General features: G+C 40.0%; 1 protein-coding gene across 1 annotated transcript in view; it reads left to right on the forward strand.

Annotated features, from left to right (window-relative positions):
- Positions 1-25,638, forward strand: part of vsnl1a (visinin-like 1a) — a 33,075-nt gene that overhangs the window by 4,849 nt on the left and 2,588 nt on the right. Inside the window, exons 2-3 of the mRNA XM_038727228.1 lie at positions 2,146-2,312; positions 24,299-24,514. Of these exons, the coding sequence (XP_038583156.1) occupies positions 2,151-2,312; positions 24,299-24,514 (378 nt within the window). The 5' untranslated portion in view covers positions 2,146-2,150. The remainder of the gene's footprint in view (positions 1-2,145; positions 2,313-24,298; positions 24,515-25,638) is intronic.

The following is a 25,638-nucleotide window of genomic DNA, read 5'->3' on the forward strand; positions in this document are numbered from 1 at the left end:
TCTTTGTGTAATAATAATTGTTTATTATCTTTTTTCTCTCAATTCACTAAGAATAAATTGTCTCTCTACACCGTTCACCCTCTCCGTCAACAATGTCGACAACAAAATTAGATCAACTAAGTGAGCGGCTGTCCGCACCCATCACACACACACACTTCCCTTTCTCACTCCTCCATTCCCCAACTTTCTAAAATGATTTGACCCATGTGTATATTGGGACCTGTATGAAAGAAGATATACACAATGCTCTGCCATAATAAATCAATACAAACCCTATTCCCTGCACAATTACATCCAGACTGAAAGAAATGTTTCTGCATTTTGGGAAATATTTGCTTTCTTGCGTTAGATGAAGATTGATATCACTCTCATATCTGTAGATTTATATAGCGTACAGACATAACAGTGGTATCGATCTTCGATCTTTCATCAAGAAACCAAAATTTTGATGTGTTCCTATAAAGCACCACACTAGCGGTATTGCATGTTTTAGCTAATTAATGACAAATCACAAATATTACTTATCAATGTGCAAAGCATACTTTTATTTTAATAACTTTGGTTCCCATTCATTTCAGCAGCAACCATTTTGGAAATTTGACTTGGTGGCAGTCTGCTGCTAAATTGCGGTACATTTCTGAGCTGTGTTGTGAAACACTCAAGCCCAGGAAATGAACCATCAGCAAACTTGTATGCTTTGAAATTTTGTTGGACTTAAATCATTTCTTGCAGTAAAAAGGGTTGCTGTTTGGCAGCCAACTTGAAAACAGGCCTTGCTGGCAACATCACACAGCAATAATGTAACTTTGGCATTCAAAAAAGAGCAAAGTGATGCATTATTAGTCCCAGCACAGACATGAAACTTAATATAAACTTGAAATATATATAGTTTTCATAACATTAATACAATAGTATCTAATACTGTAGATAATCAAATGTACATCATATGATAACCGTCAATTTTCTTACCACAGGATACCGTGAAACTGGTATACCACTGCAACCCTAGTTGCAGGCAAGCTTCAGGTCTCTGTATAGTTTTCATTACTCAATCTGGAAGGTACAAAATCCATTTCAAAAAGTTATGGTATGCTTTAAAGAAGCACCCTTAAATAGAGCTTTGCAACTACTGAATCAACATGGCAAGCCTCTGAATATGACTGCAGGACCTCTTGGATGCTCGCCGGAATCTACTTTCCTCACCCCTGTGCACAGATTGCACAGGGACAGATTGGCAGGACACACACTGTTGCTGCCTCGTCTCTCACTCGTCTTTTCAAGCTGAAGAGGTCTAATACAACATCTCAGCAGAGAGTATGAGTAAAAATGTTCCAAAACTCTAACCATCTTTTGCAAATGATGATAATTACGGGTTAGTTAATGAACTAATCAAGGCCATAAAGTGGCAACATCAGCACTGTGCAGATACATCAGCAATCCACGGAGGCAGCTGGGTACAAACAGCTACAGTGGAGAAATTAAGGGACATTAAACACATAAAAACGCACTTGAGTTTTTGTAAAAGGCCACAGTGGGCCAACTACTTTAAGATGACATCATTACCCTTTCCAAAATCCAAAGAGTTTAATTTGAAAGGGAAGTATAGCATTTAGAGAGTAAATAGTGAAAAAACCTTTTTGAAATAAAAAATAGGGGAAGGCTAAGGAAGGGCAGGGTATCATATTTCATTTTTACTTTTAGAGTTCTTTTCAGATTTAACACGGTAGGATGAAAACCTAGTGCAGTGGTTGTCATCAATGCTACAGCCCAACATTTGGAGATAAGATACAAAACAAATCCTCAAAAAATCAAACAACAACAAACAAACAAAACTAGGACAAGCAGCTGCTCAAAGGAAGAAAATAATAAACTGACCCTATTGAAAAAAATAACAGTACAGGACACATTTGTGACACACTATTCCAGGTCCTCATATTATACTCCATTTGTTTTAAATCTTATTTTTAGATGGAGCTTTGGTTTGCACTTGATAAATCACTCTACCAAACGCCCTCTAGACTTCAGGTTCATAACATGTACTTTGTTAAGAGGCACTTCTTTATGTTGCTCAAGATCATTAATTCTCTATGTGTGTGTGCCTGTTTGTGTGTGTGTGTGTGTGTGTGTGTGTGCCCTTTTTTGCAGGCAAAATGGGGAAACAGAACAGCAAGCTGACCCCTGAAGTGATGGAAGACCTGGTGAAGAACACAGAGTTTAACGAACATGAGCTGAAGCAGTGGTACAAGGGTTTCCTGAAGGACTGTCCCACCGGCCGACTCAACCTGGAGGAGTTCCAGCAACTCTATGTCAAGGTGAGACTCCACTGGCTCACTTTCAGTTGGTGGATTACACACGTACTGAATGCTTCAACACTCACCACAAACACACACACAAAGTCAGCACACAGAACATTAGGGATGGGGATCGTTAATTTTTATTGATATTGATAACTTTATTGAGACTGCTTAATGATCCAATTCTTTATTGATACCAATATCGATACTTTACTGTTATTTGGTGATGGTTATTTTGTAAGACCAGACCCAATGGGCAGGAAGTAGGCCTGCATGTTGCCTGCTGTAACATTGTTATATATTGAGATGACACTTGCATAAATAAACAAATACTGAACTGTACATATTAACTTCTTGGTTGTTTTTTAATTAATTATAGGATTAGAATTAAATATTTTAAATACAGCTAAATGTTGTTTCTAGAGCAGCAACATTAATGTTTACAACAGCAAAGTCACTAGATATAAACTCAATATCTGACACCACAATAGTGAGTGATGTTTAGAAAGAATAAAAACAGAAATCAGTCAGTTTCAGTCCCTCCTCTACTTCCTCCTCTATGCTGCTGTTAACTGCCTGCAGGTAACGTTACCTGGTAGAAGGAGGAGCAGCTGGTTTGTCTCAGCCAGCACCTGAGTTTACAACAATCTGCCAAATTTTAAGACTTCAGACCAGTCTATGCTACAGACAGACAGCTTTCTATTTAGCTTGTTTGTAACATTTGGCTAACTGCCAAGCCAACGTTAGCTGTGCTTGTATAAAACAAACAGGATGACAGAGTGAGGACAGAGATGATTAAATGAACCCTTTTTACATGTTTACCTTACAGACAGGTGTATAGAGTTTTTTTACTCACAAAGGTTTTATTGCACATACTTACACTAACGAGCGTAGCTTTCGTCAACTTGTGTAGTTTGGAGCTAACGTAACTTCACCGTTTCCCCCACGATAGAGTGGCATCTCGCTCTGCTGGCCGCTGTGTGTGTATGTAGGAGCCAACAGAGAGCAGCAGAGGCTGCAGCCTGATGATAAACAGTCCCAGGCCCCTTTTAATACACGATTTGGTGCCATCACTAAAAAGCATTGTTTTCTGATCCATCGCGTGTGAAGTTAAACCAGATTTGACGTGCGAGACATAACGTTACATTATAGGACTAGTCTCAATAGCAGTATCGATAAGCTCAGACCTTATTGATTTTCGGGTTTTAAGAAATTTTGGAACCGGGTATCGATCCCCATCCCTACAGAACATATACTCTTAACAAAATTTGTAAGAGTTTAACGGAGGAGATCAGCTGAAAGCTGTCCCATAACAGAAAAGATTAGTTGTGTACAGTACAACGCTGCTGAACTCCCTTAACAAGGTGTTAACATATTCTGATGGTGGGTAGGGTTGGGCCGATAGACGATGACATCATCCATTGGCAATGGCTGACAGACATCACGACGTTGAGCCAGTATCGTGATTGTAAAACCCCCGCCACCCCAGCAAAAAAAATCTCAAATGTACACATTACACCACCCTGTCAAAGCAGGTTTTAATGACCACAGAACTTCTTCTTATTGTTTTTAAGTATGCTTTGCACCTGCCTCGGAATTCTCTTCTCCCCACACTCTGACACACTCACACACACCTACACCTCAGGTAAACACCCCAGCTTGCCCCGCCTCTCTCAGTCTCTCTCCCCCCGTCTGCTCCATTTTCTCCATCAGCAGTATGTTTTCTGAAGTCGCCTAAAAGACTGAGAACTTGTCTTTATTCCATATATTTATTTATAGCAGGTGAGCTGCACGTCGGCTAAATAATGACGCAGCCTATCAAACAACTGAAACCAACATCTGCACTGTGTTCACTGTTGCTTTACCTGGTCCGTGCGTAAAATATCCACCGTGACTTGTAAAGTAAGTTTCTTCTGTAGTCTTCCAATTGTCAAGTCGAAAACACATGCACATAAGACGACTGCTGCCCCCAGTCCATGTTGTCCATCCCGATGTTTCATTGTAGACATTGTCCGATGGAAATTTTGTAGACATCGCCCAACCCTAATGGTAGGTGAATTGATATCCTACAAAAAGCTCAGATATTTGTGTTGTATTCACGACAAGCAAATGGTTTATTTTTCTAGTTATTAAAATAAAATTGTAAATAAAATGATATGAAAACTACAAAATCGTACAAAATTATAGTACTGTAGAAGATTGAGGTTGAGATTGCGGTGCACCTTTACTGGTGTGCTAAGGATGCATAAACACTCCACAGAGCTGAGGGGGACTGCAGAACTATGTGATCAGTTTCTGTGGGTTTGTCACTGTGAGTGACCCCTTACACTTTAGACAAGTTATGTGATCAATTGTTAATATAAAATATTGATTAGCATAGCTTTAAATTCAAGTTAGTCACTTTTTATGTTTACGGCAGGATGTTGGTGTTGGTGCAGCATGAATGTTAACAGACTACCGACTTGACCTGTCCACATTTTTCTTCAGGTATCATACAATTCACATTTCAAATTAGTAAAACTTGTTAATGATGACAGGCTCCAGTAGTATTTGAAACTAGAGTAATAGTCATAATGGTAGTAGTAACGCTACTAGTAGCTGCACAGGTAATAGCAGAAGAGGCAACAGCAGCATTAGCAATAGTATTGTAGCATCTCTAGCAGAGGCATCAGTGTCAAATATTAGATGTTTGTTCATTTCGAAAAGGGATAATAATAAAGACAAAATGTATTCTCAGTGGGTTTTCCCACAATTGATATTAACAGGGTTGGTTGGTGTCATATGAATACATTCTGAATCACCACAAAACCACTGAGGAAAATTGCATTCCCATTATAAACCCTGCAAGATTTGAGCAGGCATCCTGCCATGTTCCCATTCGCCACTCCTGTATCTGGGCAGAAAACCAACGGAGAGGAAGCTATCAGAGGCACTTAGATGATTATCTTCTCATGCTAATATGTAGTCTACCGTATCTCATTACCTCTGACAGAGCAGTTGAATTTATTCCATGATTTATTCATTGAGTTTTATAAAACAGGCAGGAACACATTCATAGAAACAATGATGATTGCATAATGAAAGAGAATGCTTCCAATACAATGACACAACTGTCTTTTGCTAATGATAAAAAAAATGGATAAAGAGGCCTTTTTTCTGGCTCAATATGGACCTTAATGTATTTATGTAGATGTATTTAATAGAAAAAAATGTACATTTACACAGGTGGCAGGTCCTTAGCACCGTCTGCCTACAAGAAGCTCTGATTGTGACTTTGGTAGTCTTAAAACTGTTACATTTTTAGTTCTCTTCATCAATTATTAAATAATTGCTGTTACATCCATCTTATCTCAGCATCTTGTGTCCTCTTATACTGTATGCTTTAACTTCCCCGGTGCTCTGAGGAGTGTAAGAGTAGGCATTAATCTTTTACCAGTGATGCCAGGAAATGCCTCATAACCAGAGGGGGCTGCCTTTAAATAAGACACGCCTGGGCACTGAGGTCATGAGTGCCTCTAAATGCCATCGGAGCTCATGCATCAGCTGAGACCAGAAGAAAAAAAAATAAAATCTCGAAAACATCAGAAGTGAAGGAATGGCTGCCTTGATTTAAAAAAAAAAAGTCAGAACAAGGCAAACCTTTCACTACCGGGAATGAAAATTTCCATTTGGACCAATTTGTCCTGTTAAAACCTACCTAAAGCATAAAAACCCTTTTAATATTGAACTACAAAAATAACCTGAGCTCCTGGGAAATAAAGTTGGCAGCTCTGAAAGAGGGATACAAACACAAAAGAGAGCGAATGAAATATCCCATAAAATGTCTTTACAGCACAGCACACGAGCAACAGTAGCAGAAAAATCTGCAGCTGCACATGGGGGGTAACACAGCTCACATCTAAAGGGATCTTGCAGGCTTCTGTGTAAATCCTATTATTGATGCATCCTATTGTGTGTCTAGGCAACAGTGTATCAGTGATAGGGCTTCATTCAAAGGGGGGTATGCGAATTTGGAGAAAGCTTGTTGATATTTGAACTTGACAGCCGAACAAATATGCCCTTCCATTCAGTGCTCCTTCAGAAGCTCCACCCCCAAATTTGGGAGGAGCAACGAAGCAAAACAAACATTATAATATAAAACGTCATCAAACGAACGACAAGCCAACACCCAAACACAGCATCCAAAACCCAATGGAGTAAAATCCAATAAGCTAGTTGTTCAGATTGTTTTGCCAAAGTCAAGGCCTTAGGTTTGTAGCTAAGCTAACAAAGAAGTTAACATTACCTAGCATAGCATTTAGAATAATGCATCAATCCAAATAATTGCACTGTGCCAAGAAAACTGTGTTTTTATGTCTTTGTGGGGATAAAAACCTTCTCAAACTTTGTATGAACAAATACCAAAATATAGAGCAAACAACAACGCAGCAAAGTAATGCAACTAACGTTAGCAAAGTTGTGGGTTAGCTGCTGCGAAGCAAGATTTAGAGAGGACAAGATGGTCCCACAGGCAGCTCCACAGCTCTAGACAACAATATACTCTCCTGCTACTATTGCTAACATCACAACAACAGACAAAACAATACTGATTGACTGGTTCTGTGAAACATAGCAACACGTATCCACCTGTCAAGTAGAAACAGTAGACTAAAAGTAGAACCTCCTCGTCCATCTTCATGCCTTTCTACTCTCGGAGGTCTCCCCACCGTTGGAAAGCCACATTGATGTTAACGCAGCTCTTCACCCTTGTCTGGTCATAGAATTTTTCTTCAATCTCTGTTCTTCTGACCTTCTCCTCTTTGGCTGTTTGCTGTCAGCATGTGCCAGATTTACCGTCCCCCCTTGCTCCTACTTGTCCCTTGTCCTGTGCACAAACATAGACAGCCACCTGCCGATTGGCTGGAATAGTGTTGTGTGGCATGTACAGAGCCATGGCTGTGTACAAACACCGCACACACAGAAGTGACAACTAGCGGAGCTTGAGAAGAATTAGAAATTGTATTGGATAATCTTTCTCCAGAATCGCATACCCCCACCTTCAAATCTAGAGGGCTGATAAGTAGAAAACCAGTCTGCTGTGACCTCACATTAACAGGACAGATTGTTCCTGTGAAGAGTGACTCTTTGTGTGTCTGTAAGTGTTTGTGTGTTGGGGTGCCCATATGTTGTGGGAGGAAGAGGGAGACTGAACAGTGTGCATCGGTTGAAAGTGACAAACAGAGAGGGGCTGAGGTGGGAAAAGCAAGCAAGTGAAAGAAAGTGTGTATACATTATTTATTGGTCTTTAGCCCCAGTGGAATCATGCAACAGAGACACGACAAATGTATGAGAAGAGCTGTGTGTGAATGTGTGTGTGAGCCTCGCTGTAAATGCATGCATGAGATAGGCAGGGTTGTGGCAGGCAGCCTCTGCACCGAGATCTTAGTTTTGTCTACACTTCTGCACTCATCCCCGCGCCTTCAGATCTCCCCACATTTGCACAGATCTGCACCTGTGACAATTGTCCAGAAGCCCTCCCTTCCAGGGTGCTAAATGCAGTGTTACATCCACTCTGCTGCCAGGCTGGACTTAATGTACTGTTTTGGTTAGACATAGACACTCTGTTCTCTAGCTTCTTTTTCTGTCTGTGCTCTGTCTCTCACTCCATTAATTCCTACTGCCTTTGTGGAAGTAAGCATCTTTTAGGCTGTGAAGAGAAAGAGAGGAAGAGAGAGGAAGAGAAAGTGATAAAGAGGGAGTGTAGAGAGGGAGAGAAACCAAAGAACAGGAAGAGAGAAAGAAGAAGGCGAAGGCAGAGAAAGCAGGTGCAGGATGTCAGCTGGAAATAATAAGTGTGCATATCTCAGGGCAGTCTGCAATATTCACATTTGATTCTGTGGTGTAGCTTATAATCTACAGAATGCCTATGTATACCGTGACCAGTATTATCGCACCTTGTGGTTTCATTTGTCTGGGGGTGGGGTGGTCATGACTAATTAAATAATATAACTCATTAAAAGTAATGAATCTCAGTTCTTTTAAACATTACTTTATATATTTTAAATATGACTCTTGATCAGTTGCTGGACACATAAATATGACTAAATGGATATAGAAATTAGAAGTAGATTTAATGGTTTCAAGGTGATAATACCACAATATAAATGTCGTAAAGTTATCTGTAGTCAATTCACATGCAATAGCTTATTTAACTGCATATTTTTAATTGAAGGGACCAGTATTCTCTCACTGTGGTGAAGAGGCTGATAGATGGTTAGATCGCTTATCGAACAAGGCTTCTTTTTTTTATTATTTGTGAAAACAATTTGGGGGTATTTTGTTAATTGTATTTATGGATTTATACCTCTATGCTGTAATGTGAATAGGCTCAGTCACAGCAAAATCCATCGGCACATCCTCGCAAAATACACAGTGCTTAAGGCTTGGCTACTAACAAGGAAACTGCTGAAGCAGGTGAGCTAACCACTAACACACTAGCCAGCCAGGAACATGCTAGCATTGGTAAGTCACAATAGCTGTCAGAGCTTCTTTCTGTTTACCCCTCCCTGACATCTCGTTCTTAGGATTGTACATTAAAAAGGAAAAAAAAAACTTATTCAAAAGATGTTTTTGTACCATTTGTACCGACTCCTGTTTCATAACAGGAGTCGATGAAAACCATGTTTATTTATGAAACAGTTTTTACTCTGTTCGAGGAGGTTAAGTAAAGGAGGATGTTGCAACACAGCTAATAAGCTCCAATTGGTCCTTGTGTTTTGACTCTCCGGCTGTCCATTTTTCCTCAAAGATCAGCACTGTCAACACAGTTTGCTATTGGTCAGCAGTGTGAATTTGCGCGTCTGTATGTAGACATTGAGTTTATAATAATATAAAACAGACTAAAGCAGCAAATCACCACATTTAAGAAGCTGGAAGCAGGAAAATCTGTGGCATTTGTCTTAATAAATAGCTTAGACCAATCCTCAGTTATCAAATGCATACTTACTATACAAATTCTGTCTGTTTGCTGATTGATTAAAGAACACATTGTTTTAGCACCAATATGTAATGTAATGAAGAAACTCCATCTGAGATGTTCTACTGATAATGAATTGGAGGCTGAATTTTTTTAGACTCACTGTTCGATTTAGTTTTTACTCAATATGTGTATCCATCTGCAAGTTTAGTGTGACAGCACCTTGTCTGTCTTGTTTTTCGCTTTCCGAGAGGAGTGTCACTGTTCATAAATCCTGGTCAAGCAACGAGGATCATTAAACTGACCTGGTTTTTGTTTCCCAGTGGATTCTCACTTTTAGTTGCATTGCCAATGCCAGACAGTGATATAAAAATGGAAGAGAGTCTTCTGTGACAATTCACACTCAAGCGCTTGCATGCCACAGTGTGTGAAATTTCTCATCCCTGACATGCCAGCCGCTCGGGAGCCATTTGTAACAGGATAACGACACTCCCTGAGATGTTAAGGTGATAGATTTTTTTTCTTGCGCTTGATGCATGCAGAGACAGCAGCCACTCTCACAGATAGCCACAAACATACATTTAACAGTGATCCAAAATGCATTATTCAGTCCTTTGTTTAAAACAGGAAATTACTGTTATAATTAAAATACAGTTAGCATCCTGTTGTGTATGTTGTGTGTCTGTCTATACAATGTGTTAGTGTGTTGGTTGACAGTAACATGAAATGAGAATCAATACTGTTGGTCTCCTGCCAGTTGGTGCTCTGTTGTTGTTATTGTGATGAGGTAGCATTTAGCGTATAATGGACTTCATTTTAGTTTCCGCTACACAGCAACTCCCCGTCTCTGTCTCTACTACTTATATTACTGTTATTGTTTCTGTGGTAAACCAGTTTGATATTTCAACTTTGTATTTTGAACTTGGAGCTGCTGGCACACCCTGTTTAGAAAATTAATTTTATTACGTCTTGGAATTCAATTGTCATAGTTCCTGTATCATCCTACATGAAGATGGCAAAAAACAGAACATTTTGAAAGGAAATATGTGAATATGTTTGTTGCTTTAGATGAGAAGCTATATGAGGGGGAGAGAAGAAGGCCACGCTGTAGATTGGAAGCATTGTTGGTTACACACACACACACACACACACAGGCACACATAAAACACAGACACAGACACACAGATGCTGACCTGAATATAGATGTACTGTATGGATGGATTCCGCTCTGTTGCGTCTCGCTTGCATAGCCTCAAGGCTGTTGACGGGTGTGGAGTGTGTATGTGTGTTTTGTGTGTGTGTGTGTGTGTGTGCGCACCACTGACCGCTCAGCAGCGCTGACTGTGAGACTCCCTATTGCCTTCCCAGACAGATCGCCGGGCAGAATGATAGGAAGGTAAATGGAGTGACAGACGGACACTGACATCATCTGGCCGACAGCCTGTGTGTGTGAGATAACATATGTCACTTGATCACAGGAGACAAAAGACAGAGATACAGAGTTAGATTGACTTAGAAAATTATAAATTATTATTGAGTATCTTTATATTCACTAATGCTGTGTTACACATTGACTTCCACACAACCACAGTTTAGAGCTGGGACATAAGGAGGAAATCAGTATCACAATATTTATATTAATATTTTCACAAAATGGTGTTCAATTAAATGAACCATGTTCCACTGATATTCATTGCATGAATTTTAGGCTGATACCAATACTTGATATTTGAGTGTTGAAAAAGAACAACAGTAGGGATGTACTGGCTGATATTAGATATGATTAGATAGATGTCACCAGGAGACATATAGACAAGATGATAGACTTACACCGGCTGAAAGTTTTGCCCTGGCCAATGCATTGTTTGGGCTCTACTTTGGATGTAAATCAAATCATTTGTTAACTAGTTTAGTCAAATTTTAAATACAATCTGCTTTGTACAACAGAATTTGTTGAAACACTTCTTGATAGAATCACACATAGTGGCCATTTTACCATACTTCAAATATCAAGGCTATATCAAGGCAGAATGAGGCCTATATTTAAAGACCCAGACCACAGTAGGTGGTCCATTACTGACTTGATCTTCCAATCGTACTAACAGTACACAATATAGAAAAATCAAAAGCTTGTCCAAACTTGCATCCCACTATCACCACATTATTCCTCACCTTTTTTACACATACACCCTCAACTGCCTTACTGGTATACAATAACGTTATCTGTATTCTAGTAATTAAAGAAAGAATAAAAAATAGCAAATGACATTTGTCCACCTATAATTTAGTATTCACAAAGACAAACAAATATTGTATTCACTTCTAGGATATCAGAACATATGTAACATGTAAACACACTTCTGCAACCTCCTTTCTCGTTTCTCACTCTTTTTCTCCATCTCTCTCTTTACCCACTTCCTCTCTCATCTCTCTTCCTCCCCGTCCAAGTGGGCTTGTCTCTGCCATACACTAAAAATAGCTTTTGTCATCTCAGAAGCTCTCATGTCATTCTCTATCGCTGTCACAACACACACACACACGCACAGAGCTGAACGCTGCACAAGATGACTCCTGAAAGGCAAGAAATTCTGTTTATGTGGTTTAGCAAGATGAAGCACTTTGTGTTCACTCATGACAAGACTTCATTTCATGAGTTGCACTGTGCTCAAATATAGAAACAATCCCAACTATTTGTTTAGACCTCAAAAAAATTTAGTCACACAACTGGTAATGATAAACTCTGGACAAAGTGACTGACTCATTATGATAGTGAGTTGTTTACAATGTTTATAAAGCACAGAGGGAGAGGAAGCTGACACTGAATTAGCAGACTGTAATTTTCACAAAGACAAACAGTAGTTTTTCCTCTGCGAATTTTCTCCCGTCTTTCTGTAAAGAAAATTGGTGTTAATTGCTGAGAGTGTTTGTGTCAGTGTTTGCAGAAGAGATGCATACGAAACGAGCTGTAAGGGAGAAAACTGACACATAAACACAGTCATAGAGATAAGACGTAAGAATCAAAAGCAAGCTACCACACACTCGTTTTGGCTATTGCTTCTTCAGGCTGAAATTACAAAAACACTCACAGGTGTGCTAAGTAGACACTGTGTATTTTACATTTATAATAATTTAAATATATATATATATGTATGTATAAAATATACATGAGTCACAAAAATTACATCATTATAGCCTGTAGGTCCTACCTCTGTCCGTCTACCACTAAAAGGGAAGGGCAAGGCCCCCAGTATCTCAACTTTGCCCAAAGGTGAAACACGCCTCAGAGAAAGGTGTCTAATATCTAATTTCAAGAAAGAGCCAAAATCCTGTGTCTCATTAAGTCCATGAGGCTCAGTCATGTTCAGTTCATGGATCCAAAAAGCTTCCCTTCTTAGAAGTTGGTTAATCAGGTTACCCCCTCTTGGATTAGGACTCAATCTTTCAATGCCAATAAATTTAAGTGAAGTTCTTTTTATAATGTCTGGCAATGGCATAATCTATGTTCCCATTCCTAATGGCAGCCTTATGCTCTGCCACTCTCAATTTGAGATTCCGTTTAGTTTGGCCCGCGTACATTAAGCCACATGAACATTTTAGAACATAGAGGACATGGGTAGAAAGACAATTAATTAATTATTTTATTTTACATTACTTTCCTGAATGTGGGTGATTAAATGTTTTTGTGTCAAATGTCAAACATCTGTAGTTACCATCAAGTTATAGTGCCAATTAGTTTATGTGGTAAAGATATAAGATAGAACTTTATTAATCCCCCGTAGGTGAAATTTAGGTTGACATAGCAGCACAGAGGAATGTATAAATATATATACACTGTACACACTATACACAAACGATATACAATTAATATTCTATGTAGATGTTTAAAAGAGGCAGAAAAGAAGACTGAACGATAGACATATAGAGACACAGAGCAAATGGTCAAATGGTTGGATTTATAATAATGGTTTGCTTTTGACCTGTCAGCTGCTGTCTGGCCTCGTTGCAATGTCTCACTTCAGACCTTGAAGTTGTAATTGAATTATTCAGCAACACTCACCGCTGCCTCTGCAGTGTGAGAAGAGGAAAAGGAAAGTTAGTGAGTGAGATAAGCACAAAGTAAGATAATTGGGCCCGTTCTAAGAAGAAATCATATTCAGACGGGGCTTTGTATAATAATCATTAGCACCATCGGCCACAGAGCTATTAGTCTCACCGTGCAGGTTTAAACCCCGCTGCGCAGCGGGGTGGTAGTGAGAATGACATTTAGCTGGTTAACAGGGGTTCAAGCCACTGTGTCAGCAAGCATCTCCCCACGAGAAAGATGCTGAATCCCTATCAGTCACACATCTGATCTTCATGTGGAGGGAGACAAGCAAGCAGAGGAAACCCCTCACAGGAATCTGATTACAGTCACATATAAGTATAATTTCCATTTCTAGTACATGTGAACACACACGACAAAAAAACGCATTATTAAAAAATATGTTGCCAAGATATTGTTGTGTATTCTAACATGCACTCAAGGTCATGTCAGGTCGTCTTGCATTTGTCAAAGTAAGTAAAATGGGGCTTGTTAATCAATGGAGTGGTCCTCCTCTTCCCAGCTTGTAGTGCTTTAGAGTAGGACATAATAAGGTTAGGAGCCTGGCTTTCCCATTCTTTCTCTCATTATCTTGTGTCTCATTTTTACTCTCTTGGTTTTTCTCTCTGTGCCTTGCAATTTATACTCGCTCTCATTTGCAGCTGTCGGGTGTTGTTTTGTCTGTTAACACTTTGTCTTTCTGTCTTTCTTGCCGTCTAATAAAACAGAAAAGGTATGGCCCAACATATTGACAGTTAAAGGAATAGTTGCCAATAGTTAAATGAGAATATCCCATGCCTGTACACTAAATATGAATCTATAGCCACAACGGTTAGCTTAGCATAAAGACTGGAAATGGGGAATCTGTTAGGCTGGCTCTGTCCAAGGTTGGAAAAATATCCACCTCTCGGCACCTCTGAATATTATTTAGCAAGTTAAATCTACTTTGTTTCAGTTGTACAGAAATATAAATATAAAAATGAGTTATGGTTTTACAGGGCGTTAAGAGCTGGGATTGTTTCTTGGCCAACCAATGACCTCCTGAAGACTCCAATTAAGATTAAACAAATCAGATATAACTTGTTAACTATAAACTTTGGGCTTCTATTTGGCAGATTTATAGACAGGCAGATTTGTAACCGCCAGGCTAGCTGTTTTCCCAGCTTGAATGTCTCTATGCTAGGCTAAGTTAATATTTAGTTTCATATTTAGCATACAGACATTAAAGTGGTATCAATCGTTTGAGTGAACTTAAAAATACAAAAATAAGTGGCGACTCCAAACTGTGGAGCTATTCATTTAAGGTGAATAAGAATAAGCACCAGGTTGAAAATGAAAAAATCAGATTCCCTCACAGTCCTTCTCTTTATTAACTTAGATCCCATTAATACTCACTAAAGTATTATACATAGTTACACCTCTGGCTTCTGCCATTCTGAACCTGTCACATGTCATAATGTTAAGTAAGTTAAGAAAACAGAACAGTTATGGAAGCGAAACCATTAGAGTGATGAGAGCCAAAAGGCTTGTTCTGCCACATAATGATACTAACAATATGCCAGTTCTTGTTACGGGTCAGATGGTGTTGAAATTGCATCTATACGATTTGAACAGTTAGATAAGTCCATTCGTGGTTGTTTACAGTGTGTCTCTTAATCAGCAACATCTGAATTCTATTCCCCATGGGTACAGTGTGTCAGATAATATGGCTGCCAGATTCCCAAAATTAAGTTATACAGGGAGATTGTTTTAGTACAGTTGATCAAAACATTTAATTATGGAGGCTAATCTGAACACAACCACAATGATAAAAAACAAACAGACACAGTTGGTAATATTATGTAGCAAGCAAAACTTTATTTATATAGCACATTTCATTCCATGCATTAAAACAATGTGTTGCACAGAGCATGAGCTACCACAGAAGTTATATTGTAAAGATAAGGTAAAACTTTATTATTCCCAAGGGGCAATTTTGCACAGCCAGCAGTACAATCAACTCGCTAAACAACACATAAACCATTCACACATTAGACATAAGTAAACACAATTAAAACAGACATAAGAAAAATGTATGTGAATTAAAAACCATAATGAAAGTTGGAATAAAATTAATAAAATAAAGAATTAGGACCAGCAACCCACCAGTAAAAAGTGAATTAAAAAACATAAAAAAATTAAGAATAAGAGTAAATAAAATTATAATTAAGACCATCAGTTGACTAATACAAATCATGAGACACGTGAGTATAAACCAATGAAATAATTAAGAATAAAATAATATAAAATGTTAGTTAAGACTAGCAAACCAGACTACTGAAAGGTTTTAAAAGTCGATAGCGTTGGGGCTCACCTAACATGACTGGGTAGGAAGTTCCAGCGGCTTGAAGCGTAAAAGCTAAAGGCAGCTTCATCGGTTTTCGTGGAGACCCGGGGAATAACCAGACGGCCTGTACTAGATGACCTGAGAGCTCTAGCTGGTTCATAGCTCAGTCAGAGCATGTCAGAGAGATATTGAGGTTCCACACCAGGTAGGGCCTTAAAAACAAGGATTCAAATTTTAAAATCAGTTCTAAAATATACTGGGAGCCAGTGTAACGACCTTGCCACAGGCATTATATGGTCATATTTGCTTTTTCTTGTTAAAACTCTTAACAGTACCATCTTAGTTTAGCGTGTCAGCATGCTTACATTAGCTAATTAGCACTGAACAGGAAGTACAGCTGAGATTGATAGGAACGTCTGTAGTTTTGCAGGTATTTGGTCGTCAATCAAAGTATTGGACAAACTGAAATGTGCCTGTGGTACCAGAGGAAATGACAGGAGATTTTCAATGTCATTAGGAGCCATCCTCTGGGGATCATGAATGTCTGTGCAACATTTTATGACAGGACAGTGATGGATTGTCTAACCGACCGACATTGCCATCTCTAGAGCCATGCAGCTAGCGTGGCTAAAAATATATCACAAACTGTAGAGGTTTCAGCATTGAGTGTTAAATATCTATACATTTTTGAATACTCTTAATGTCGAAAATGTTGTCATAAATGCTTAGTGCAAGTCAAAAAGCATTTGGCTGGATTTCGAGCCCCTTCCAAAATGAGAACTCTAAATTTAAAGAGACATGACATGGGAAAAGAGAAATAAAGTGAGTGTTTTCGTGCCAAACTGACTCAGTTGCCTTCTCAGGCAAACTCAAGGTGCTGATACCTGCAGAGAGAAATAAGGGAAAGAGAAAGGTTGCTGCTGTTCATCTTAATGCAGCACATTAATGCCCTGCACAACAAAATGAGAGCACTACTAATGACTTACAGCAGTCAGCTGTCTCTTAAAATGGGTCACAGGCCTGCCTGTTACCTTTGAGTCGCTGTATCATGAGAATACAGCTAGATCTATATTTACATGCACCTCAGGGTTAGAATAAATGCATATTGGTTGGTTTTAATAAATTCACTCAAATATGAGGGAGATTATATAAACCATTTAGACATCGTGTGGATGTTTTAGCTCCCTCTAAGTCAGATGGACATCATTTTGAGGCAGCAGGGTGTACAAACACACGAGTGTTTGATTGCAGATTCAGACGTAGGAGGGTTTCTCATACACGTGCACAGACTCAGACGAGATTGAGCAGCCATGATGATTTTATGCTTGAGGAGGAATAGCCAAGGAGGTTTGATGAGTCATGTAGAATGGAGGCACAATGTAAATAATGAACCATACTGTTGACATCTAGAGAAAATGGGAAAGAGGTTGTGTGGTGTTGTTCCGTATTACCTCCCCATATCTTACCCTTCCACTTCTTCTCTCACCTCTTTCTCCATCTTCCTCCATTCCTCTCTGGCTCTTTGATCCTTTGGCCCTGCTGAGCCTCAGAAGCTTACAGGTCGATTGGGAGATTTTTAACTTGCTAAGCATTAGCCATTCTGGACACACCACTGGCAAGTGAAGATAAAGCGAGCAAGTCCTCCTCTTTTTCTCTGTTATTCTGCCTCGCTTTGAATTGCGTCACAAGGAGCAGAGGGTAGCCCTCAGGTCTACCTGCCAAACCTGGCAGCCAGCAGTGAGTCAGACTCTGCTTCCTGCCCTGCTTGGCTGCTTCTCTGTTTCTGATTTAGATCAGAGTTGGTAGCAAAAAAGCAGGAAAATGGCACTGGTGGAATGCGCTAGACATGATGTTTCTTTGTACTGAGATGTTGATAAATACCTTTGTTTTAGTATATTTTAACACCAGAATAAATAGTTATTGATATGGGGCTACTGACAGGGAAGTAGTGTGACAGATTTACCTCTAATTGCAGACTTTCTCTCTCTTTCCCTCCTCTAGTCATTCTTTTCTCAATGCCATTAACCATTCTCCTCACCCTTCCCCTGAGGCATGAAATACATTTCCACACTCACTAGTGCCATCTGCTGTTGTGCTGTTATTAACGCTACCAGATGGGTGTTTTGTAAGCACAGATAAACTAGGGTCAGGGGCAGGTCCTTTCCAAATTCCTCTTAAATCACAAGCTGAATGATTGTGTACAGTCCAGGAATCAGAACTATAATTCATAATAGGCAGCAGGGATATCTAGCCAGCCATTCAAAGCTGATCCTTTTGATCAGTCTGCTGTATAGTTTGCATGTGGCAAAACAGGAGGACACCCACCCTCCCTACCTACAACCCACACACCAGTACCCGTTACACTTCTCATTTGTGGTTTATATTTTACAAGTAGCCCCTTTTCTTGAAAGCCTATTGTCTCACTCATCTTACAAACCTTGACCATAAACAAAGGTCACACATTTATTACTGCATTTATGTCTGATTACACCGCCACAGCCAGAGATCCATCCCTGCCGTATCCAATTCATTGTAGTACCTGTGTGATGGCAGCCATTTTCTCATGTGATGTAATCAGAATCAAAGGAGGTGGAGGTTTGTTCCCTGTCACCTGCCGCTCTTCATCTATATATCTATATCTATATATGTATATACATATATAGATAGCTAGATAGACTTCATGGAATTTTAAGGATTATGATTTTAATAAGATTAGAAAAAACATGCTTATTTTAGGGGTCACTGAGAAAATTTTCTATGGAATGAATTACTGCTAACTTTTTTACCTTTGGTGACACTGATATCACAGCAGACACCCATCTGAAAGGAACAAGCAGATGATTAAAAATTCTATTTACAGAGCAGAGGGGATTGAATGTGTTTGTATGCGTGTGTGTGCGTGCGTTTGTGTTTCCTATCTGTGCAGACCCTGGAGGCTTTGAAGCAGTAGCAGCTACAGTAGTACGCTGGCTAAGTTTCTGTTGCTGTCTGGCATGTCACTGAGGGTTTATGTAAGAGCACACGCAGGCTCCGACTCTCACGCAGACACACACACAATGTAAATACCCCAGCAATAGATTATGCATCTATTCCCTCGCTCTCTCCTTCTCATGCCATTGCGTTCTGCTCAGTGAAGAAGCATCTAAACGATGCCTTGACAAAGCCACTGCTGTCAAACCAAGGTCCTGCTAATGTGTATCTCCAGATAAGCTTGACTGCATGTGACAATGTTAGCAAAGTGGTGCATGAAACATAAGGCATTATTTCCATAGCCCTCTGGTGCCACAGTGGAATGACAAGTCAAAGCCTCATTTTTGAGTGTATTGCTAACGGGAAAATACGGACCTCAAGTTCTTTGAAGGGCAAATTCCAGTCTCAGACTGACCTCTAAAACCTGTGCTTGTATGCTGGGGAGATGAATAGCCAATGACAAACCTTCTACATATTGTTAGAGGCAGTGCCTCTAGGACCCTTATGCGAGGATAGATGACCTTGTGGGCTTCATGAAAGCTGTGTGGAAATTTCAATAGGCTTTAGTCTATAAATTGTTATTAACTGTGCAGCTCAGATCGATTGCATTCTATTTTATTCTATTCTCTGATGTTCCAGTTTAGGTGGTCACCAAGCATAGTGAGGAATAATTTTTTCTTTTGGCACTAGTCCTGCAGGTAATGATAACATTTATCCTTGGAGTAAAATCATATTGAACCATCCATATTGTTTAGGGAGAGGGAACCCACGAACCAATGAGCTCTGAGGCTCCCAAAAGTGTGTACATGTGAGTGTGTGTGTGTGTGTGTGTGTCATGTTAGCATGTGTCCCTGGACAATGGAAGCAGCAAGGAGATCAGAAAGATATGGAGATGGATGGATTTGGAATCAGACACTGTCAGTGGAAAATAAAGGCACACACGACAGAGCATGGCATCTCCATGGCAGCGGTCCAGGGCGGGCATTATGAGTGCAATGAATGATCACCCATTGGGTTGTGTTCTGGGGAAATAGGGGGAACAGGGAGAGGTCTGTTTTGGCAGCGTGTCAAATCAGGTGTGATTAATTGCAGCTGGCATATACGGAGAAGGGTCTTAATTATTGTGTTGTTTTGATTTGGCTCTTTATCTGCGTTGTTTTTTTCTGTGAAGCACTTAACCTTATTAAGAAAAGTATTATATAAATAAAGTTGACTATTATCATTAGTATTATGATTATTATTATATTATTATTATGATGTTACAATACTTACATTTTTTTTCTATTTATGCCTGACACTTTTTCAGCAATAGCCATTAAATGTATTTACATTTACATTTAGTTGTCTCTTTGTATAGTTTCTGGCAGCATCTGCCTTTCAAGTGTGGTAATTAAATTGTGCACGGGAAATGATGCATATGGCGACGTTTGCATCAAAAGTTCAGAATTGCCATTTTAATGTTTTTATACAACTTTGTGCAAACAAATAAAAACATCATGTTTTTCTGTTGCAAAAACAAAAACTGCTGTATAGGTGGATTGTTCAAGCAGCTATTTATGACCCATATTTACATTTATTTTTAGGCAGTGACCTCTAGTGGCCGTACTCAGTATGACAGGAGCAAGTGAAGTCAGGTGATGTAGTATGAAGAGCGAGAAATAACACTGTGAGAAGGTCTATGTAAGGAGGTGGGTGAGGTGGATGGAATGGTCAGATGAGCAAAGGACTACCACCCAGTCGAATAGAGTTCGAGTCCCGTGTGAAATGAAGACAGTTATTTAAAGCGCAATGTAGGTGACTTAATTGACGTGACTTGCGTTACTTAAGGTCAAGAAACTTACGTATCGTAGTTGTTTAAATCCAAACCATGATCTTATCCTAAACTTAACAAAGTAGTTTTGTTGCCTAAACCAACAAAACTGCGACCGTTTCACATTTACCATGGGTTTAATGTCAGGAGACTTATCTAACGTCCTTAAGATCCAGCATGTCTGTTGCTGGACTGGTACTTTCCAACCATTATTTATGTTGTTTTGGATGTCACTGTCAATCGACCTATTTTGTGGTTTAGGTACAAGGACAAGTTGCAATATAAACAAAATTTAGGCTGAGCGAGCTAGCAAAAAGTAGCGTGCTTTCCTCCTTTTTCTAAAATGAGTCTTCCACATTTACTTATGACAAAGTGCTCCATATTATACAAACAGATAGCTATTTCCATTAGTTGAAAGCGCAGGAAAAAGCAAGTAAGTGTCAGTGTTTAGACTTATCTGACTGATCAAAATATAGAGTACAGTTCTCTTTACACATTATGGCCATGTAAAGGTGTGACAGGAACATTTTAAAACTAAATGACAAATGAATCAACAGATCAATTGACAGTGAAAGTAAATTAATTATTCATCCAAAAAGAATACAGTATATTAATATATTCAATAGATTCATATTGCTTTATGACAGTAGGGTGTCTCAGTGGGTGGGGAGATGCTGCAGAGAACTACTTACAGTAGGCTGCCTCTAATCAGTTACACTTATAAAGGCTTACATTTACCATTTTTTAATATATTTTTTTAGTACTCAGATAACAGTAATCCAGTTACATGCAATCTGCAGCTCCACAAAACTGCAACAGAATGTGCATATAGTAAATAAATCTTCATCGCATTTAAATCCTAACCCTCGCGAGCTCAACACTGCAAGCTTTTAAGCTACAAGATGTCTGTCCAGCTTAACTGTTATCTGAAGAGCTGGCAGCGCAGGCAGGCAAGTCTGGATCGAATATTGCTGTTACCTAACCTGAAGTTATTTTCAAACCAAACACAAGTCAGATGTCGCTTGTTACTGATGAGCTTCTTGAGCTTCTCATCTGAGGTTTGCTGTTGAGTCACTTCTTTGTGCTGTTTCAGTGTTTTGAGCTGCATTATTCATCTGTTCTATGATCTTACAGTCAGTCACTGTTCTGTTAGTGTGAAATGGCCTTCACTGAAGTGTGACTAGTGAAGTGTGTCTTTCTATTTTGTGCTATTTCTCTCACTCTTTCTCTTCCTCTCATTCCTCCCTCTTCCTGCGTGTCTATCCTCTCTTCTTCTCCTCTTCCCTCCCTTCCCTCTGGCTTTCCCTCTCCCAGCTTTTGGATCAGCACCAGTGCCAGCTTGCAGGCTGATTATGAAGGCTTTAATGTTCCATTTAACAGCAGCATGTTTTGGGTCGTGCGCGTGTGGAGGTTGGGTATTTCAGGGTATCCGTTTCACAGAATAGTCCTCGCCACACACTGGTTGACACACACAAACACAGCGACATTAGCCTTTATTAAGCCAGCTGTGCCTGTACGCCTGGCTCATCCCTGAGCGGCATTCAGCCTGTTCTTTGATGGCCGACTTCAAACAGCCGTATCAAACAGCCGTAACGGCAAATGGGAGCCAAATCAGGAGAGAGATAAGACTTAATGGAAATGTTAACAGCCTAATATCCGTAGCTGTAAAGGCGAGAAAACAGTCGCTTCAAGTCCTGACCAGGTCATATTGGTAATTGTGTGCCATCGAGTGAAGGTTTTGTTTTTCCTCCTTGACAGCTGCTGTCTATTTCTCTGACGTCTAACAATGCTTCTAGGTGTGACAAAGACAGATAAGATGAACCAGAGAAACTCAGATGGAGGAATTTCACAGTCTCGTCACCCTGTCCCACTTTTTTTCTTTCTTCTCTCCATTTTTACATAAGAAAGTGTTTCATAACTTGCCAGATTGTCGAGGCGCCGCAGTGGCTTTCTCTCCCCCTCCCTCCCATCATCATCTCTGGTGCATCACTTCCCTGACACTTTTCCTCCTCCCTCTCATTTTCCCTCTCCCCTCCTTCCCATCAACTCCTCATTCCCACGTCGTCCTGTCCGTTCCACATGCCGCCTCCTGCTCCTCCAGAGCTCGGGCAGACGAGCTAATGGAGGTCCATACGGGGTCAGGGGGCAGCACTAGTGGGGAGTAAGCCATGTCGCATTTGTGCAGAAAGTGTCAGGTGGTGTCCTGTCCATCCTGGCAGCTCTGCGCCTGCCCCCTGTCCCATGGGGGCTTCCTTCCTCAAATTAGTTTGGCTTCTCCGGAGCAAAAGGGCAGATAGGGACCTGGGACTCCCTCTAACACTTCCTCTGTCACACTCATTTTAGTCTCCTCTCCATCTTTTCTTTCCTGTCTCCATTCTTCTGTCTCTCCTCATCTCTTTGCTCACTGACATTCCTCTCTCTCTGCCCAACACCCCCCCCCCCACCCCTGTCTGTTAACACTGCAGTCTGATCAGTTACTACTGCAGTAAAAATTTACATGGCGGGGACCTTATTGCAGATGGGCAGAAGTGATTCTCACTGTGTAACCATGTTCTATTTATTCTCCTCCTCTCTCTCTGTTTCTTTCTCCCCCTCAGCCCTCTCTCTTTTTAACTCCCATCCACTGCACTCTCTCCTCTCCCATTAGGATTCATAGCCTTTACCCCCCCCCCCCCCCCCCCCTGTTTTTTGCGCATGCTGGGATAGTTACTCTTAGCAAAGGCCAGGGCAGCATCCTCGCCTGTTTCTTCACCTCTGTATGACGAGAGTGTCTGCTACACACAAGGACACAGTGTAGCCTAAAAGAAAAGTACACGTGCCTCTGATTGCTTGCCGCGTGAAACTGCAGCAGATTTTTTCCCCAACTGCTTTGAAAGTTCCCCTTTACTCTTCTGAAGTTTAGAGCTGCTATAATCAAACTTTTTAACAATTATAATGGATGAAATGTGGAATGGGAAAGGGGTCGCTCTCATGAAACCACAGATAATGATCACCCGACTGTGCAGTTTTCACTCAGCTTTACATTTTGACTGTCTTTAAATTAATTGTTTGGGTTTTACAGCTAGCATATTTACTGTTTTGATTCACTCTCGCCAACATCAATTCTAGACGCAGCAGGCAGCTCTAAAAACTGTATGCTTCATGTCCAGCGCCAAACAGCAGACAGACAACGTTAGCAACTAGCTGATGAAGCTAGATATTTCCCTCAGGAGTTGGTGGAGACCAAAACCAGAGCTAAGACAGAATGAAATAGCATTCGCAAGATAGCCAGAAAGTATTTGAAAGTAAGCCAAATTTGTAATTACCATATCATGAAGCTGAAATCCAATCTGTTCCAAAACATTCCCTTTTGCTTCAAGGTAATAATGTACAAATTATATGTTAGTTCTGTGGCTTGTGACCTGGAAACACTGGTGGCGGTTTCTGTGTAATAACCATGAATCAGGGCTGCAAAATGAAAAAAAGCAAGGTCATGTGGAAGGTTATATCTAATGAATCGCTCGGCTTCTCGCGGCTAACCACACTGTTCACGGTCTACAGTCGATGGCGAGCCAAGCAACGGAGCAGTGGCCATCCATGGCATTAACCTCTGACCTTTTCTTCTTGCTGAATATTGATGTTCCTTTTGCGTGGTGTTTGCATCATCGAGAGATCAAGCTTATGACTCGGGACGTGAAAGTTTCCCCATTTCAGATTAGCAGAGTGGTTTTACTGGCTCAAAACTGACAAACTAGCAAAGTGTCCTTCAACATGGCTTCAATACGCAAGGCATCATTTGTGGAGGGGTTATTAAAACAAGCTAATTTTGGAAGTCTTGACCATGGGGGAAAAAGCTATACTTTCTTTTCTTTTTTCATTCCAGTTCTTCCCTTATGGCGACGCGTCCAAGTTCGCCCAGCACGCCTTTAGGACCTTCGACAAGAACAGTGATGGCACCATCGACTTCAGAGAGTTCATCTGTGCGTTGTCCATCACATCACGAGGCAGCTTCGAGCAGAAACTCAACTGGGCCTTTAACATGTACGACCTGGATGGAGATGGCAAGATCACACGGGTGGAGATGCTGGAGATCATCGAGGTAAAGCAGAGAATAATCTTGGAATAATCTTTATTGGGGTGCTAAATTGACTTTTTAAATTTGCCTTCACAGCCACATTGCAATCAAGTCCTTATTCTCAAGTTAAAATATTAGTAATCTTGATATTTATTTATACGTCTTGAACTTTTAACGATTAAGTAGCATCAGTGCATTTATTGGCAATACTGTTTCAATTTATAGCATGTATAATTATAATTGACAGACACAGTTTATGTTAATGGCATTTCTTGGTAAAAGTTAGATGAGAAGATTCATACCACTCATGTCTGAATGCTTGTTATGAAGCTAAAGTCAGGAGACAGTTAGCTTTGCTTAGCATAAAGACCAGAAACAGCTAGCCTGGCTGAAGGTAACAAAACCCACCTACCAGTATATTTAGCTTATATACATGAGAGTGGGATCAATCTGCTCATTTCACTCTCAGCAAGAAAGCGAGTAAGTGTAGAGAACTATTTCTTTAAGGTTCTCCTGCTTTGTTTGGTGGCGACATTTAGCAAGCAGGCGATCCATTGCCGCATGATTGTTTGCTTTTTAACCTGCTGAGTCACAAGGATGAAGCATGTTTGATTTTTTTTTTGTTAGTTAAAGGTTATACAGCAGAGGGTTGAGCCTACAGGGCCTGACAACACATTCATAAACATGGATAATATGAAACAAGCAACAAGAGGCATACGTGCATGTTTCGAGCACACACATCTAGAATTTGGGGTTTACTTTGTCTCTGCCTGATGCAGAATATTATAGTCAGGCAGAGGGGAAGATGTTTTTGTTATTGCATTACATTACATTGTCTACTGGCATCATTTCTTTCCACTCAAATGTGATGCTGAAATCACTATGCCCCATATATTTATGCAAGATATATTAATATTGGCTTATTTCCCATTCTTCTAAAATATTTAGACTAAAAATTATAATTAATTTTACTCATAACCGGGATTATTAGAAAATTATTTTACAAACAGCCGTACATGCAGACACAAATAACCAATTAAAAAACAGTGGTTTCTGGTAAACAGTGGTTCCACTGATGTGTACGTAGAATAAATATAGAAAAGTTGTTTTTTTCATGCATGTGTGGATGTTTGCAGAGACTAATCGTT

This window comes from Micropterus salmoides, unplaced genomic scaffold, assembly GCF_014851395.1.
Source record: "Micropterus salmoides isolate LMB-PRFRI ecotype aquatic unplaced genomic scaffold, ASM1485139v1 Ms_hic_scaffold_18, whole genome shotgun sequence".
NCBI lineage: Eukaryota > Metazoa > Chordata > Actinopteri > Centrarchiformes > Centrarchidae > Micropterus > Micropterus salmoides.